The 19,887-nt window shown below is 39.1% G+C and overlaps 1 protein-coding gene across 5 annotated transcripts in view; it reads right to left on the bottom strand.

The window, feature by feature from the left end:
• Window positions 1-19,887, bottom strand: part of LOC140480782 (ATP-dependent 6-phosphofructokinase, platelet type-like) — a 129,848-nt gene that overhangs the window by 99,590 nt on the left and 10,371 nt on the right. For 4 of the 5 annotated variants that reach the window (XR_011961403.1, XM_072576154.1, XM_072576155.1 and 1 more), the window contains exon 2: window positions 10,530-10,603. Coding sequence is in view for 4 of the 5 variants with exons in the window: in XM_072576154.1 (XP_072432255.1) it covers window positions 10,530-10,603 (74 nt within the window). In the remaining variant the exon portion in view is untranslated. Of the gene's footprint in view, window positions 1-10,529; window positions 10,604-15,452; window positions 15,603-19,887 lie in introns of those variants that run through there. The other variant, XM_072576156.1, reaches the window with a different exon arrangement.

Here is a 19,887-nt window from a genome sequence, read left to right on the forward strand (position 1 = left end):
GCTGAGATATTTGTATCATCAATAGTCATAGGTGAGGTGCCAGAAGACTGGAGATTGGCAAACGTGGTGCCAATGTTTAAGAAGGGTGGTAAGGACAAGCCAGGGAACTATAGACCAGTGAGCCTGATGTCAGTGGTGGGCAAGTTGTTGGAGGGAATCCTGAGGGACAGGATGTACATGTATTTGGAAAGGCAAGGACTGATTAGGGATAGTCAACATGGCATTGTGCGTGGGAAATCATGTCTCACAAACTTGATTGAGTTTTTTGAAGAAGCAACAAAGAGAATTGAGGAGGGCAGAACGGCAGATGTGATCTATATGGACTTCAGTAAGGCATTCGACAAAGCTCCCCATGGGAGACTGATTAGCAAGGTTAGATCTCATGGAATACAGGGAGATCTAGCCATTTGGATACAGAACTGACTCAAAGGTAGAAGACAGAGGGTGGTGGTGGAGGGTTGTTTTTCAGACTGGAGACATGTGACCAGTGGAGTGCCACAAGGATCCGTGCTGGGTCCTCTACTTTTTGTCATTAACGTAAATGATTTGGATGTGAGCATAACAGGTACAGTTAGTAAGTTTGCAGATGACACCAAAATTGGAGGTGTAGTGGACAACGAAGAGGGTTACCTCAGATTACAACAGGATCTGGACCAGATGGGCCAATTGGCTGAGAAGTGGCAGATGGAGTTTAATTCAGATAAATGCGAGGTGCTGCATTTTGGGAAAGCAAATCTTAGCAGGACTTATACACTTAATGGTAAGGTCCTAGGGAGTGTTGCTGAACAAAGAGACCTTGGAATGCAGGTTCATAGTTCCTTGAAAGTGGAGTCACAGGAAGATAGGATAGGGAAGAAAGCGTTTGGTATGCTTTCTTTTATTGTCAGAGTATTGAGTACAGGAGTTGGGAGTTCATGTTGTGGCTGTGCAGGACATTGGTTAGGCCAATGTTGGAATATTGCACGCAATTCTGGTCTTTTTCCTATCTGAAAGATGTTGTGAAACTTGAAAGGGTTCAGAAAAGATTTACAAGGATGTTGCCAGTGTTGGAGGATTTGAGTTATAGGGAAAGGCTGAACAGGCTGGGACTGTTTTCCATGGAGCGTCGGAGGTTGAGCGGTGACCTTATAGAGGTTTACAAAATTATGAGGGGCATGGATAGGATAAATAGACAAAGTCTCTTCCCTGGGGTCGGGGAGTCCAGCCCTAGAGGGCATAGATTTAGGGTGAGAGGGGAAAGATATAAAAGAGACCTAAGGGGCAACCTTTTCATGCAGAGGGTGATACGTGTATGGAATGAGCTGCCAGAGGATGTGGTGGAAGCAGGTACAATTGCAACATTTAAGAGGCATTTGGATGGATATATGAATAGGAAGGGTTTGGAGGGATATGGGCCGGGTGCTGGCAGGTGGGACTAGATTGGGTTGGACTGAAAGGTCTGTTTCCATGCTGTACATCTCTATGACTCTGTGACTCTAATATTCAAGCAATGCCAGCTAAGATGACTCAGCCACACTGCTAAAATGGATAATGGTCACCGCTCAAAAGCCACACCGTGTGGAAAACTTGATGAAGCCAGAAAAACCCACTGGGCAGCCAAAACTAATATACAAGGACTCGTGAAAATCAAACATCATTTTCTGCCAAACTGACTTCAATGACTGCAAATTGTCTGCATGTAACCAAAACACTTGGCAGTGATAGAGCATGGAAATTTGAAGAACTAATTCTTCCGATTAAAAAGCAACATCACAGGATGGAGTGTCAGACAGTAACCCCTGCATCAACAATTGTTGCCTCCATTGCAACCTACATGCCTTTCTTGAACAGGACTACAACTCCCACTTTAAAACTCACAATAGACGAGCTGAATCATTCGTAACATTGCAAAGCCAAAGGATAGTGCTATCAAAATATGAATCAAAAGATTCAAATTCAAATCTCAGCATTGTAGTTTCAGAACTGCACCAAGTTTTAAAAAACTAAACTTAAAAATAAAAGGTTGGTGGCAGTAAAAAGTGGTCATGATAATCAACTTAAATGGGACACTAGCACCCATTGAAGAGAGAGGTCTGATTTCGACTGACCGTTGCTGCTGTATCAGATTCACAGCAACACAGATGATCATTAGTTTCCCTCCAATGTGGCCTAAGAAAGTCATTCCAGTTTGACTAAGAGAAAACAAGGATTAACAAGATCTTTAGCACACAGATAACAACAGTTTAAGATAAATTACCATATTCGAGCACTTCATTTATGCTGTAGCTACTGCACTTCCACAAGTCTGTCATTATACATTATTAGGTGCAATGTGCACAGTTCTAGTTACCCACATTATACGAAAGATATTAATAATGTGAGACCCATACTGTGGGAAAGACATTAATCATGTGAAAAGAGTATACAGTCATAATTCATGAAGATGTACAGCACAGAAATAGACTCTTCAAATCAACTCGTTCATGCAAACCAGATATCCTAAATATATTAATTTTCATTTGCCAGCATTTGGCTCATATCCTTCTAAATCTTTCCTATTCATATATCCATCCTGATGCCTTTTAAATGTTGCATTTGCACCAGCCTCCACCATTTCCTCTGATCGCTCACCTTCTGTATGAAAAAGATGCCCCTTCCATCCCTTTTAATTTTTTCCCCTCTCACCCTAAACCTATGCCTTCTAGTTTTGGATTCCCGCACCCAAGGGAAAAGACCTTGTCTATATTCCTTTCCATGCCTTTCATAATTTTATAAACCTCTACAAGGTCAGCACTCAGCTTCCAACGCTCCAGGGAAAACTGCCTATAACTCAAACCCTCCAACCCTGGAAACATTTTTGTAAATCTTTTCGGAACCTTTTTCAAGTTTCACAACATCCTTCCTATTGCAGGGAGACCAGATTGCACACAATATTCCAAAAGTGGCCTAACCAATGTTCTGTGCAGTCACAACATGACTTCCCAACTTCTATACTCAATGCTCTGACCAATAAAGGAAAGCAAACTGAATGCCTTCTTCACAATCTTATCTACCTGCAACTCTACTTTCAAAGAACTATGAATCTGCACTCCAAGGTCTCTTTGTTCAGAATACTTCCCAGGACCTTATCATCAAGGGTAAGTCCTGCTTTGATTTGTCCTACTAAAATGCAGCACCTCACATTTATCTAGATTTCTTGATTACAACAGCTATGTTTAAAAGAAAATCACTTCATGGAATCAGAATAAAAGCTAGGATTCAATTTGATAGAGGTGTTCCTAGAGTAAGTGGCAAAGTGATTTTCCACTGTTGTCAAATTATTAAACAAGAGCAAGCAGTCACAGTTATCACTGGGCCAGTGAACGAAGAAAGGAGAAGTGAGAACATAAGATGCAACAGCCACAGAAATATATAATCATCCGGATCATTGGCGGACATCTGACTCAGAATAATAATTAAAATACCTTTCACGAAAGAATATGCTCTAAACTTTCCAAGATTCAAACTCAGAAACTGAACAAATAAGAATAGATAGCAGTCACTTTCAGAGGAGAATGTCTTTCTTGCTGGAGATGACAAAAGGGCAAATACTTGGGCAAGTTAACACCCCAGAGCTTTGCCCCCTTCTCACCACCTCAGCAGTAAAGTGGGGTGTGCATGAAGTCTACTGAAGTAATCTCAACTTGCCACCAACTAAGGCCCTTAAATCCTCATCTGAAGTGGTCAACTAACAGCCACTTCGAGGCATCGACTTAACTGTCAGGCCAATTACATGCCTTCCCAACATGCAAGAAAACTGGCTGGTTTACTGCCCTGCCTGCCATGGTGTTGGGGATAGATGCTTCCATTTGCCCCATGGAGTGCAGCCACCAAAGTCCACGTCCATGCTAGGCACTAAAGTCCAGGATCTGTAGAAACTGCTAGCCAGGCCAAGCCTGGTAAGTTCTGAATCTTAGAGATGGGTGCTGAAGGTCCAAGCTTCAGAGCTTCCGATGGTGAGACATTAGGCCAGGGATGGCTGCAGAGGGTGATCAGTGGTGTCAGATGCCAGAACACGGAATTGGATTTCTATAGCCAACCCCTCAAGCTTCATCCTTGCCTCTGATTGGCCAAGATTGGAGCATATTGAAGCCAACTCCTCTAAAACCAACATGTAGGTTGCCCTGATTTTCCAATCAGGAACCCCCCCACTTTTCCCACCTGCCAGGAAGATAAGTAGAGCAGTCAAGAACTGTGGTCTTTAAGCAGCCATTGCCTGACAATTTAAGGCATAATTTGGGGCGGGTAAAGATGGTGACCAATTAACTGCCAGGGTGACAAGACAAATGCAAACACAGCCAACTCACTCAATTATCTGGTCTTCTCTCCAAAGTCCTCACCCACTCCAGGGAGGTGGAAGTTGTGGCTGTAGTGCTTTGGACTTTAAATCTTATTCTGAGAATAAATGTAATGTCAGAAAAGCTGTAAAGAACACTTTGGCAATCACCAGTCTGTGTACTGGCAGATTAATTGCGTGTCCTTGATTCTGCATGACCTTCAATTGTCATGGCAGGTACTATTTCAATAACCTCTGTTGATGATAACATATAGCCCAGGGAGAAGATTAAATGCAAGAAGGATTCACACAAAATGATCTTCAACATAATGTGGATAACCAGAGCTATACATGCTTCTTCTGCCAAGACCTAATTAAGCAATCGACAAAAGTAAACCCCTGAGGATGTCTCAGCAGCCTTTCTTGAACCACTGCAAACTAAAGACCCTGCAAATAAAGGGATAATAATATACAGGATATAAAATTGGCTAAAGTACACAAAACAGCAGAGCAGGGAGCAGCTGTTTTCCAGATTGAAGAAAATCATAACATCACAGGCAGCATGGTGAATCGGCGGAAGCGCTAAGTAATTGGTTTGCTTCATCTTTGCATCATTTGGTCATAATACTGGAAAATGGTATTAGAAATGATGTAAATATATTCATAATAATGGAGAAAAAATATTAAACGAACGAATGAAATTCAAAGTGCTCCAGACAGATGGCATCCCTGCAGTTGAGAAGAACGTCAGATAGAGATAGCAGAAGTGTGACTACAGATATTTAGTAATTCACTAGAAAATGGTGTAAGGCCAGAGGCTTTTTAGATTCATATTGAAGAAGTGAAATAGAACAATCAACTTTATGCTAATGCACTGAAAAATAATGAAATCCTATAAAGAGAGAATATAATAAACATCAAGGAACCAAAAATTATAATCATGAATAATAACCAAAAGTGAAACTCTTGCTTGACCTACCTCACTCAATTCTTTCAAGAGGCATCAAAGATTAAGTAATTTTAATGTGTACATCTAAATGTCAAAACGCATTTGGTAATGTACCAAATAAAATAGACTAACGAGTAATGGCACAGGAAGCAAAGGTCTCCTATTTAGGATGAAGATGAAGAGGAATTTCTTCTCTCAGAAGGCCATTTACATTTGGAATTCACAGCCTCAGAGAGCAATGGAGGCTGGATCATTGAATATATGCAAGGTTCAGTTGGATAGATTTTTGATTGACAAGGGAGCTTAGGAATATGAGATCAGGAAGAAAGTGATGTTAAGGCCACAATAAGATCAGCCATGTTCTTGTTGAGTGGTGGGGCAGGCTCAAGGGACCCATAGGTCTAGTCCTGCTACTTCTTACATCATGGGTAAAGTAGTGCAAATAGCTAGCTGGCGTAAAAAGAGAAAAAAACAAGAGTGGGAATAAAGGGCAGTTATTCGGAATAACAAAAGGTTGGAAGTGTTACCTCAAGGATTATTGTGGCCGTTTTAGCTATTTGAAAGTGAAAATGCAGTTTACAATTTGTGGATGAAACTAAGTGGGAAGAAAGAATCTCCTGAGGAGGAATGCAAAAAATATTCAAATTTTAATAAACTTGTGGATTTGTAGTTGATAAAATAACTACAACTTCGCTAATCATGAGGGTTTTTTCTATGGTAAGAAAAATCAGGAGGCCACATATCACTTGGAAGATTTGAATCTAAAATGGGCTAAAGGAGCAAGGTGAACTATGAGAACCAATAAAAATCAATGAAGTCACTGTGCAGGCCTTTACAAAGCAGATCATGTACTCGGATTCATTTTAAGAGGATAAAATTGAGAAGCAGAGATGTCATGATAAATTTGCATTAACATTTTGCGAGATCATATTTGTGTGCTTTGTGTGGTTCCATATCACATTTTATAAAATGGAATTTGACATACTTAGACTTCTTACAGTGAGGAAACAGGCCCTTCGGCCCAACAAGTCCACACCGACCCACAACCCACCCATACCTCTACATTTACCCCTTTCACCTAACAATACAGGCAATTTAGCATGGCCAACTCACCTGACCTGCACATCTTTGGACTGTGGGAGGAAACCAGAGCAAACCCACACAGACATGGGAAGAATGTGCAAACTCCATACAGTCAGTCGCCTGAGGCGGGAGTTGAACCCGGGTCTCTGGCTCTGTGACGCATCACTGTGCCACTGTGCCACCCACATGTAGTCAAGGGTGAAAAACGATTTGCAGGATTAATAGCAATACTAAAAGACTCTGCCAATCAGACATAAGGTGTTCTCCATTTCTTGAGGCTGAAATTGTCACTAAAAGAGGTTGTTAAAATTAAGGGAAGCTTTTGTCGGAGTAAAGACTGAGAAAGTGTTTTCAAGGAGAACTTGAGGTCATCTATACAATACCATCATCAAGAAATTAATTTGGGAATTCAAACGCAGCTTGTTGCCATAGTAGTTGTGGAAAGCTGTCAAAATAAGGCTCAGAAATTCTTTATCCCAATTAACTGTTTATAAAAGTGTCAAATCTCACGGTCCTTTCTCCTCGGTGTAAACGCCGCCTAATGACCTCAATCCACAAGTGGCAATCAAACACAAAGGGATTCCATTGTCAAATCTATAAACAAACTCGGTTATTTTCAATAGTAATTTTGAGGTTGCTTGAGGAGATAACTGTATTCATGATTTTTTCAGGATAAACAGATGGACTTTCCAGTGAAGATGTCAGATTTCTATTCAACTCTTTAAAAGTATAAATTAGTCAACACTCTAAAATTAACATAAAAATTCATCTATTAGGTTCAAATGAGAAGTGCACTTTATCCATGAGGAAAGTACTCTAATTCATGTGACCGTTTACAGAATACTGGTCAATTTCATGATTGTCTTCGAGGAATAAGCCTCATGATCATAGAATCCCTACAGTGTGGAAACATATTATTCAGCCCATCAAGTTCACACCAACGCTCTGAACAACATCCCACCCAGACTGACCCGCACTTCCCTATCAGAAATGGGATAACAAGAATCCAGAGAAGGCATATTCCACAAGAATCCAGAGAAAGTATATTCCTGTTCGGGTGAAAGGGAAGGCTCGTAGGTATAGGGAATGCTGGATGATGGAAGAAATTGAGGGCTTGGTTAAGAAAAAGAAGGAAGCATATGTAGGTATAGACAGGATAGATCAAGTGAATCTTTAGAAGAGTATAAAGGAAGTAGGAGTATACTGAAGAGGGAAATCAGTAGGGCAAAAAGGAGACATGAGATAGCTTTGGCAAACAGAATTAAGGAGAATCCAAAAGGTTTTTACAAATATTAAGGATAAAAGGATAACTAGGGAGAGAATAGGGCCCCTCAAAGATCAGCAAGGCGGCCTTTGTGTGGAGCCACAGAAAATGGAGGAGATACTAAATGAATATTTTGCATCAGTATTTACTGTGGAAAAGAATATGGAAGATATAGACTGTAGGGAAATAGATGGTGACATCTTGCAAAATGTCCAGATTACAGAGGAGGAAGTGCTGGATGTTTTGAAACGGTTAAAGGTGGATACATCCCCAGGACCTGATCAGGTGTACCGAACACTCTGTGGGAAGCTAGAGACGTGATTGCTGGGTCCCTTACTGAGATATATGTATCATTGATAGTCACAGGTGAGGTGCCGGACGACTGGAGGTTGGCAAACGTGGTGCCACTGTTTAAGAAGAGTGGTAAAGACAAGACAGAGAACTATAGACCGGTGAGCCTGACCTCAGTGGTGGGCAAGTTGTTGGAGGGAATCCTGCTGGATAGGATTTACATGTATTTGGAAAGGCAAGGACTGACTAGGGATAGTCAACATGGCTTTGTGCATGGGAAATCATGTCTCACAAACTTGATTGAGTTTTTTTGAAGAAGTAACAAAGAAGATTGATGACGGCAGAGCAGTAGATGTGATCTATATGGACTTCAGTAAGGCGTTTGACAAGGTTCCCCGTGGGAGACTCATTAGCAAGGTTAGATCTCATGGAATACAGGGAGAACTAGCCATTTGAATGCAGAACTGGCTCAAAGGTAGAAGACAGAGGGTGGTGGAGGAGGGTTGTTTTTCAGACTAGAGGCATGTGACCAGTGGAGTGCCACAAGGATCGGTGCTGGGTCCTCTACTTTTTGTCATTGACATAAATGATTTGGATGCGAGCATAAGAGGTACAGTTAGTAAGTTTGCAGATGACACCAAAATTGGAGGTGTAGCGGACAGCGAGGAGGGGTTACCTCAGATTACAACAGGATCTGGACCAGATGGGCCAAATGGGCAGAGATGTGGCAGATAGAGTTTAATTCAAATAAATGCGAGGTGCTGCATTTTGGGAAAGCAAATCTTAGCAGGACTTATACACTTAATGGTAAGGTTCTAGGGAGTGTTGCTGAACAAAGGGACCTTGGAGTGCAGGTTCATAGCTCCTTGAAAGTGGAGTCTCAGGTAGATAGGATAGTGAAGAAGGTGTTTGGCATGCTTTCCTTCATTGGTCAGAGTATTGAGTACAGGAGTTGGGAGATCATGTTGCGGCTGTACAGGATATTGGTTAGGCCACTGTTGGAATATTGCGTGCAATTCTGGTCTCCTTCCTATCGAAAAGATGTTGTAAATCTTGAAAGGGTTCAGAAAAGATTTACAAGGATGTTGCCTGGGTTGGAGGTTTTGAGCTCTCGGGAGAGGCTGAACAGGCTGGGGCTGTTTTCCCTGAAGCATCAGAGGCTGAGGGGTGACCTTATCGAGGTTTACAAAATTATGGATAGGATAAATAGACAAAGTCTTTTCCCTGGGGTCGGGGAGTCCAGAACTAGGGGGCATAGGTTTAGGGTGAGAGGGGAAAAGATATAAAAGAGACCTAAGGGGCAATCTTTTCACGCAAACGGTGATACGTGTATGGAATGAGCAGCCAGAGGATGTGGTGGAGGCTGGTACAATTGCAATATTTAAGAGGCATTTGGATGGGTATATGAATAGGAAGAGTTTGGAGGGATATGAGCCGGTTGCTGGCAGGTGGGACTAGATTGGGTTGGGATAGCTGGTCGGCATGGACAGGTTGGACAGAAGGGTCTGTTTCCATGCTGTACATCTCTATGCCTCTATCCCTGTAAGCTTGCATTTGCAAGGGCTAATCCAACTAACCTACACATCCATGAACACTACAAGCAATTTAGCATGGCCAATCCACCTAAACTGCACATCTTTAGACTGTGGTAGGAAACTCTCTCAGACACCAGAAGGATACGTAAACTCCACACAGACAGCCCCTCTCGGCTGGAATCAAACCCAGGTCCGTGGCATTGTGAGGTAGCAATGCTAATCACTGAGCCACCACGCCGTCCCTCATCACAGAGCAGTAACAACGTAATGCATTTATCATGCAGCATCTAATAATGACTTTTAAAGCTGGAGTGAACTTTCAATCTGATCTGTCAAATAGTGCCCACCTCTATAACAGGTTTCTCCCAAGGTGAATGAGCTCAAAGCAATGACCAGTGGGAATCTGTTGGTAAACTTAAAACTTTACTTCCATTTTCCACAGTGGGGTTATTTGTGATCGAGAAAGTGAGGACTGCAGATGCTGGAGATCAGAGTCAGAAAGTGTGGCGCTGGAAAAGCACAGCAGGCCAGGCAGCATCCGAGAGGCAGGAAGGTTTATGTTTCGACATAAGCCCCTCATCAGGAATGGTGGTGGGCTGCAAATTCAAGCTTTCACTGGCAGACAGGTTGCTTGACAATGCCTAATTTTTGCTGTGCCATTAAAAATTCACATACACCTAAATGCATCAAGTTGAACTTCCTCTATAATATTTAGTTGGCAACTAGAGGATAGCAACTTCACAGGAATATGTGGATTTTAATGCTGAGTCTACCAATGATAGAACTGTGTAGTTCAGGAAGACCAATGAAAATTGGACAACTAGTTTCAGATTCCGTCATGTAGCTTCGCATGTACAGACTCCAATGTTGCCAATTTACTCCATAACAACACTTCAGTGCTGATAATCTCATTATTATTCTTTACAGGGACTGGATCATTGGGTTGCATGAACGTGAACAGTTTGCGGCCCTTTTTGACAATCGGCTTAACGTTTTGTTTTAGCAACCGCACATTTTTGAAAAAAAAAACTTGAATCACGTATCACTTCATTTTGAGTTTGTTGCAACTCAAAATAAATTACACAAAAAAAGATTTAAGAAGCATAAACGAACCTCATGGATGAAATAGACTTTGGCTCCGACATAAATTCCCATACGCACCACAGCACGGACAGCAGCATTCATACCTATGGTAATAAGTGAAATCAGACATCAACATCACTCTGAACATGCTCTCAGTACCAACAAAACCAACAAAAGAAATAAGATGCAGTCAACCATGCTTTAAAATAATTTCCCCATTTCACCTGACATGTACACAATTTACACAGGGATACTATTGAACTGGAACGCACTTCTCCTTATTAGAAGTACAGATTATTTATCGTCATTACTGCACTTGATATATTGAGGATAACAAGATGACTGTAATAAAGTGTATCCAATTGAACAGAAGCACAGGAGTAAATCATTCTCATAGCTTTGATTTCTGCCAATAACTGTTACTCAAATTGAAGATTGGAAAATTGCAAATTACTTAATAACGGACGGAGAGAAGAAAATGGGCTATGACAGACCTGTCAGTCTGATATCAGTAGAAGGGAAAATACTATAGGCTTTTACAAGACAAGTGGTAGCTGGACACTTAGAAATTAATGATCTTATTTATAGAATCAACATGAATTAATGAAAGAGAAGTCACGTTTAGCAAATCTACTGAAGCTTTTTGAGGATGTTACTTGCAGAGTAGATACGTGGAAAATCAGTGAATGTGGTGTACTTGTATATTTGAAGGTTTTCAACAAAGCCTGTATTATCCATATTTGGCAATAAAGCCTATGAAAAGAAATTAAGTGCTTTAAGATTTAGACCATGCGGGATGGGAATGGTATATAATATGGATTGAGGTTTAACTAATGGAAAGTAAACAGAGAATATAAATTGTTCTGATTGGCAAGCTGCAAGGATCAGTGTTTGGACCCAGTAGTTTATAATGCATATTGGTGATTTGTATATGGAACCAAATATGATATTTCCAAACTTGCAGATGATACAACTCTGGTAGGAATGTGCTTTGTAAGGAGAATACAAAGAAGCTTCAACTGGATTCAGTCAGGCTAAGGTCGGTGTGGGTCGGTGTGGATTGGTTGGGCTGAAGGGCCTGTTTCCACACTGTAGGGAATCTAATCTAATCTGAACATGGTAGCTGAAATATAATGCAGATAAGTGTAAGCAAAAGGAACAGGAGTACAGAGTTTCATTTTAAATGGGGAGTGATTAGAAAGCATTGATGTGCAAAATGACCTGGTGCCCTTGTTCATAAGTCTCTGAAAGCTAACTTGCAGGTGCAGCAAGCAATTAAGAAGGCAAACTGTATGTTGAACCATACCACAAGATGATTCATGAACAGGATATAAATACCTTGCTACAAACAAATTGTTTTTTTTCTTACCTAAGGAAGGTAATACTGGCCACAGAGGAAATGCAACAGACATTTGCCAGATTTGGGATGGCAGGACAATTCAATGAGGAGTGATTGAGGAGACTGGGCCTGTGTTCTCTACAGTTAGAAGAATGAGCACAGTTCTCATTGAAACTTAATATTCTTAAAGGACTAGATATGATGGCTGCAGAAACATTGTTTTCGCTTGCTGGGAGATGTGGCAGTAAGAGACAGGAACTCAGAATAAGGGGGAGCCATTCAAACTGAGATTAGGAGGATCTTCATCTCTTAGAGGAAAGTATTTCTTTGGAATTCTCTATCCTGGCATGCAGTGGAGGTTCAGTCACTAAATATTTACAAGACAGAAATTCTATACATTAATAACATCAAAGGATATGGAGATACTGCAGGAAAATGTTATTGAGATATGATCAGCCATGATGTTGAATGGCTGTGCAGGCTTGAGGGGCTGCTTAGTTTACTTCAGCTCCCATGTTCTAACCATTTCAGGAAGACAGTCATATTCACTAGCTCATGAGATCATTGAGCTCACTCTCACTTCAAGACAAATAACCCTGAAAATCTGACAACGTTTCCAACTCTTCCCACATCTGAGAAAGCAAAAACTGGGAGAGATTCTGTATTGTCCAATTGTAGAATTCAGCATTCTAAATGAACTCGAAAATATATCATCTTTATGTTCAAATACTTCCATTACTAAATATTCACTAACCAATGCCATAGTCAGGAAGTCTGCCAAGCAAGATTATCTTAGCTTATTAAGCATGCCAGTAACAACATGCAATTTTTAATATTCATTTTTAAAATAACATTTAGAAAACTGAGGTATCAAGTTATTTATTCACTTTGTTCTATATGAATCATTCGTACAACAAATTGACACATTAAATTCCTTAATATTGTCAAGTTTATTTGGAGTGACAGAGCGTGCAATTGGGCAGTGAAAACTCATCCTTCCTGGGATTCTGCAATCAAATTTAACTTTGTTGTGACAAAACGTTCCCTGGCTAACAATAACTCAAGGATGGCATTTGTACTTCCTAACAAAGTACATCCATATTACACAGATCTTCATCTCTCTTCCACAACATTTATTGTCAGCTTAACATAGTTGCAGTAGTCCTGCCTCCAAGTCAAAAGATTAGAGTTTCTAAGAAACTGATCATGTAATTGAATGCAGTGAAAGAGACAGCACTGCATTATTGAAAAACTGATCCTTTGAATGTATTGTTAAACTAAGGCCCTGTTTGCACCTTCCATTGGCTCAGGCGGTGTGAAGGATCTCACAGCATGAAGTGAAAAACAGGAAGGAGTGAGAGAATTGAGTCAATTTCACTTTGGTTGTGGACAGGAAATTGGCAGTTCCGGATTGGCTGTTGTTACACTACTAAACCAATCATTTTTTTAACCATTTTTATCTAAAGTGCCAAAGTGAACACTACTCTCCTGATGAACATGTCTTTAAATACCACACCGACTGGGTATCGTTTTACTGCTGTATGAAAAAGACACCATCATGCATCAAAATTACTATAATGCCTGCATTTCAAAATAATTAATTTTATAAAAAGTACATCTGTGAGAAATCACCCGGTATTGGAGATCAAGAAAACTTTTTATTAAACTAATTTTACTGTCTGTCATGCACTTTCATACAGTTTATGTAATTATTAATCAAAATAAATTCTACTCAGGCTTGCTATTCTAAAATTCAAATTTAATAGCAAGGCTCAAATAAACATACACAATTGAGGACAAAGTTGTGTAAAACACAAGTTTAGCCTCAGCTAGAGTCCAGTAGCATAGCAAGGACAAGAAGGCGTTGGAGGGAGTACAGAAGACGTTTCCAAGAATGGTTCCAGTGATGAACGATTTTAGTTATGGGATAGATTCAACACACTGAGACTATTTTCCTTGAAGAAGAGAAGGCTAAGAGGACAATTGACTGAAATATTCAAATTGGGAGAAGTTTGTACAAAGTCAAAAAAGGAGAAAATGCTCTCACTTGTGAAAGAATTGAGAATGAGACAAGATAGCAAATACTTGAAGTAATTTAAAGTAATTATTTTGAAGTGATTAGAAAAAGAAATGACAGTGATGTGACGAGAAGATTTCGCATATGAGTGACTGGGGCCTGGAATGTGATGGAGACAGATTCAGTTGAGACATTCAAGAGGGAAGTAGGCTGTTATTTTAAAAGGAAGATCATGCAGGATAACATGGAGAAAGCAGGAGAATTGCACTAAGAAAGATGCTCATTTGAAGATCTGATACAGACAAGAAGGGCTGAATGGCCTTCATCTGAACTTTAACAACTCTATGATTTTGCAAAATAACTACTTGCTTCCCTCATCCCCATTGCTCTGGCATGACTTATTTTTCCAGGACAATGAAGTGGCCTCGTCTTAGAATTTGTGAAATCCTTTTATATCCTGTCTCCCTCCACATATCTTTTAAATAAATGTAAAACTGAAGTCTGCTGTTCCTGTACAGAAGTAATTAGACTTGACAAGCATACAGAAGAAAGAAATTCCATGGCTGACAGACAACTTATCAACTGTAAAGTTTTCGTGACCATGGATAAGACAATTAAGTAGAGATAGTAGATGTCCTTCCCTGTTAATGGAATTGGTGAACAGCTTAGCAATTATAGCCTTTAAGTTGTTAAAAAAAACTCCAGCCTTTTCTTTATAGTTAGAATTTTTAAAACATTGTTATTGGGAAATTTGATCCAATTCTTTGGATTATTTGTCCAGTAACACAACGACGTTTTCTGTATTTTGACTTGTCTCGCATTCTGACTTGAGCGCAAATAAGCTCTTTTATCAACTCTATATATCTGTTCCACCCAAAAATAACCTCAGAGCTACATACTATTTTTATTATTATATATTTCACCAAGTAGGTTCTAATTTGTTCCAATTCAAATTAATCTTATTGTATGTCAGAGCAAATAAATTCTGAAGTGGTCAACCAATGACATAATCAAGTAAAGCTCTCATCTATCCAAGCCTTAGACTCAACTAGTTAATCTGTCATTAGAATTTACTGCTAAGCCAATGCTCAGGTCTAGGTTTCACATTCAGGACTGCCAGAATTTCACATTTCCAAAACAGAGTTAGAATACTCAGTGTAATACCTCATATTTATCATTAATTCATCTGTTTTGCCTTAATTGCTTCAAAATTAAAGATAGCCAGTTGATAACATTGTTTTTCAATTTAAAATAAAGACTAAGCAGCAATCCTCTTACTCCAGTACATACACACAATGCATTCACAGCAGATAATTCTGTTCATGGTAGATACTAACCACAAACAACCAAAACTAATTTTTTTGTCAATGCACAAAATCATCAATGCATTTTTTATGGGAACTGTCCAGCAGTTCAATTTGATTCAGCAATATCAAAAGAATAGTTACAGATTTAATTTCTGGTTAGGTCTGTGATAATTCATCAGTGTAATACAAACAGAACATATACATTCTGAGCACTTAGCAAACAGAATTTATTAAAATTCTTAAGTTTCCTGGTAAAAGGCAGGAGAATTATTTATTTGTTTTCCACTTACAGTATAGAAGCAAATAGATCAATGTATTATTCTTGCAACAGACATCTGGGAAGCATCCAGATAGGAGCTATTAAACTGTTTTGCATTCTCTTCACACTCAATGGCAGGGAGTCCTGTGCTTAGCTCCTTATGATTTAATGCATTACATGATAAATTTTTCTCCTCTATTTGACACTTAATTTCAATCCTTTAATTTCCTCTTCAGAAGGCAACAACCCAAGATGGGATTCTATTCCAAGGGCACTGACTGGCTTCTTCGATAATAGCCAAGATGACATTCACCTTATATAGATCTTGACACTGAATGTTAAAAGTTCGCACACATGTCAGACATAAAAATGTGCAGCTAGAAGTCTAAAAACTAAAGATTACATACTCTCAAAGCAATTTTGTTCTAGGAGTAAAGATCAATGTGAGGTATGCGGACAATTATAGAAGCGAGAGAAAAGACTTTCTGTTACCATTTATAGGACCTGAAAAGACCACAGGAAATGTGAAATAAAATTTCCAGATATCACAGTTCAGAGCAATTCAGAAAGGTTTTATTTTAAACACTGCATGAACAAAATCAACAGAACTCTAAGAGAACTAAAAAGAAAAACACACACTGATAGAGTGCTCTCACGATCTCAGGAAATTCTGAAGTGTTTAATAGTCAAACTGGTACATTTGAAGTACAGTCATTGTTGTAATGTGGTGCTGGAGTTCTGAACATTCATTCTGGAAATTGAGATTACTGGACTGATTTACAGGAAGAGGGGCCTCAGCACCATAACTGGTGAAAATAATTTGCAAAGTTTCTGCGAAATCAACCACAAAATAACATATTCAGAAGTGTCTGTTTCACTATTTAAATCAGCTTGTCATTACAATACTTGACACTTAGATGTGTGGTTAATTCAATAATGACTCATAAGTAGTCATGAACAGTGCTTGGATGCTTTTAAAATTAGCTTTCAAAATGTATTTTCACCTTCATTTTTGAGGACCTACATAATGACCTGATATTACATCCTGTTCATACACACAGATTCTAATAGTGAATCACTGTTAATATTGCACAAATCTGCGATAATACAACAATTTGACTCATTCAGAAATGTTGTACCTTTTAGTCAGAGGGTCTGAAATAAGTTAAGTCAAAGAAAATACTTACACACTGACTTGAAAGCAATCTTTGGCAGACTAAAAGCATTAAACATAGAAACATGAAAAATTGAAGCAGGAGTAGGCCTTTTGGCCTTTCCAGGTTGTTCCACCATTCAATATTATCATGGCTGATCATTCAATTTAGGACCCTGATCCCACTTTCTCCCTATAACCTTTGATCCCTTTAGCCCTAAAAACTATATCTAACTCCTTCTTGAAAACATTTAACATTTTGGCCCCAACTGATTTCTGTAGCAGAGAGTTCCACAGGCCCAACACTCTCTGCGTGAAGAAAGTTGCAAATTCTTTTAACCAATTACAGTGACAAGCCCATGTTTCTTATGATTTATATAATCCAATCCAGCAACCCAACATAAAGACTTCTGTCATAGGCTTCTTAGTCTCCCCTCAAAAGACAACCCCACCATCCTAGAAATCAATCTAAAAATCTTTGTTGCGCATCATCTATCACAGCATATACTTTCTTCTGTAAGAAGACCAAACTGTACACAATACTCCAGCTGTGGTCTCACCAAGGCTGTATATACTTGGACCTATTTACTTCTGCACTCAAATTCTCTTTTAACAAAGGCAAACAAATTTGTCTTCCTAATTGCATCTTGCACTTGCATGCTACCTTTCAGTGACCTTCGAACAAGGACACTGAGGTCCCATTGGACATCAATACTTTCCAATCTCTCATTACATTATGCACTTATTCTTTTCCTACCAGAATAGATTATAGTTTTACACATTATATGGCTCAGTGGTTAGCACTGCTGCCTTGCATCGCACGGGATCTGGATGCGATTTCCTCAGGCAACTCTCAGGGTGGAGTTTGCATATTCTCCCCATGCCTGTGTGGGTTTCCTCTGAATGTTCTGGTTTCCTCCTACAGTCCAAAGATGTGCAGGTTAGGTGAACTGGCCAAGCTAAGTTGCCCGTAGTGTTAGGTGCATTAGTCAGGGGTGAATGTAGGGGAATGGGTCTGGGTGGGTTGCTCTTCGGAGGGTCGGTGTGGACTTGTTGGGCCCAAAGGCCTGTTTCCACACTGTAGGGAATCTAATCTAATCTAATCAAAAAATGCAGGGTTACAGGGACTGGGTGAATCTGAGTGGGGTGCTCTTTGGAGGGTGGCCGTGGACTCAATTGGTCGAATGGCCTTCATTTACACTACAGGGATTCTATGATCCTATGTTCTTGCCCAGCTATGTCTAAATTCCCTTGAAGCCTTTTTACATCCTTCTCACAACTTAAAATGCACCAAATTTTGTGTCATCAGAAATCTCAGAAATATATTGTATTATCAATTATATTTATATTATTTTGCTCCAAACGTCAAAAACCATAGCTATAGGTTACAAACAGACCCAAGAACTGTCTCTTGCAATATGTCACATGCTACAGTCTGGTAATCTGAAAATTAATCTCTTCAATCTGATTCTTACTTTCTATCAGGAGCCAATTCTCAATCCATGCCAGTATTATAACACCGGGCCATATGCTCTAATTTTTGCTTACAACTCTTTTGTAGGCCAATTTCTTGAAACCTTCTGACAATTCAAATAATAGCAGCTACTAGTTTTCTATAATCTATTCTGCTGGTTACCTCCTCTAAAGCCTCCAGCAGATTTGTGAAATATGATTTTCCTTTCATAAATGAAATATTAAATTGCCTAATCCTACCATTATTTTTAAGTATATCACACCCTTGTTAATAGATTCCACCATTTTCCTTTTCTATTAGGATAGTGACCTTGTAACACTTGGTTTCCCTCATGTAGAAACAATTCTAACCATAGTAAAACTTCTGCTGCATGCAACTTTCCTTATCTGTGATGGTTTCATTAGAATAGTTTGCTTCAGCTGTTGGCAAATGAGTAGCTTGCAAACAGATGACAACTATGGGTCACATTTTTTCCATTCATTTGAACCCTCACTACTACTATATTTAGTTTGAGACTAACAAGAGTATTCTCTGTAAGTCAAGAGGTTAAATCAATACATGGTCTGGGACTCTGATTGTTGGTGGCATGGAAACAAATAGACCATGTATTGTATATGTCTTTGGCCAAGTAGAAATTTGAAGGGTTAGGAAAGGTATTAAATTAAAAAGGGTATATTACATTAAAAAGAAAGATACAGGAAAAAGCAAGTGGCCTAAATTCAAATAATGCAACAACTTAATTTCATTAATTCTTTACCTCCTCATTCCCTTCATTCAGGTAGCAGAATCAATTGATTACATGGTTCCTAACAAAATATAAAATATGTCATTGGTTCTCTATAGGACGGACACTTCTACGTGAGTGATCCATTGTTTTGTATCGATGCTTAAAATGATAAGGATATAAATCAGAATAGTTTATCTCTTGCTTCACACATTTTATCTGAGTGAGGGGGTAGATAGATCAATGAAATTGTGCTGATGGACTGATGATTGCAGTGAGTGGTGAAGTAAGGGCACTCACCACTGATCAGAAAGTTAGTTTTGTTGAGAGATCTAACTATCTCTCTTGCTGAGAATTTCACCTCTATCACTGCCCTCAATGGAAGTGCTATCACAGAATGTTCTTTACTAGGTTACACTACATGTAGCTAGAGTAATATCACCAGGCTATCCAACAAACCAAGGCCGTTAAAAGGTTTTAAGAGATAGCCAGGCAGGACCTAAAAAGTACTGAAAATAAAAGCGCATAAAAATTTTGCATAAGCCAAATTAAAGACTGGGGCAGCACAGAGGATGAAAGTAAAAGGTCAAATATACTGAAAAACTCTTTTAAAAAACATATTTTTAGTAATCTAATAATTCAATTATTCGACAACAGTCTGCAATTATAAAATTATGTTTTCAGTTCACTTTTTAAATCACCAAATTTCATGAATCACAAAATGAGTAAAAGACTTGCTTACATTTGATTAAAATATTATGCTATGCTCAAGCCATTTACTATCTTGATATGGAGTGAGAATCTTGAAATTCTTGCTTATTTCAGTGCTTACTAGTTCTAGGAAGAAATGGGACCCATATTGCAGCCCAAAGTTGCACAAAGCAGAATCATGACAGACTGCAACCTCAAGAATATTGATTTAACCTGCACAGAGCCATTTTTTAAGAGGGCTAACAATGCCAATACTAATGGAATATCATGTAATTGTTCTTTGTTTCTCCTCCAATATATTCCAAAAGCCTAACTGTGGAATTACACTACAAAAGAATAGAGATCCATAGCAAGTGTACGTGATCGGAAAACTGTACAGCAAAGAATATGCAGCTATTTTTAAA

Source organism: Chiloscyllium punctatum, chromosome 8, assembly GCF_047496795.1.
Source record: "Chiloscyllium punctatum isolate Juve2018m chromosome 8, sChiPun1.3, whole genome shotgun sequence".
NCBI lineage: Eukaryota > Metazoa > Chordata > Chondrichthyes > Orectolobiformes > Hemiscylliidae > Chiloscyllium > Chiloscyllium punctatum.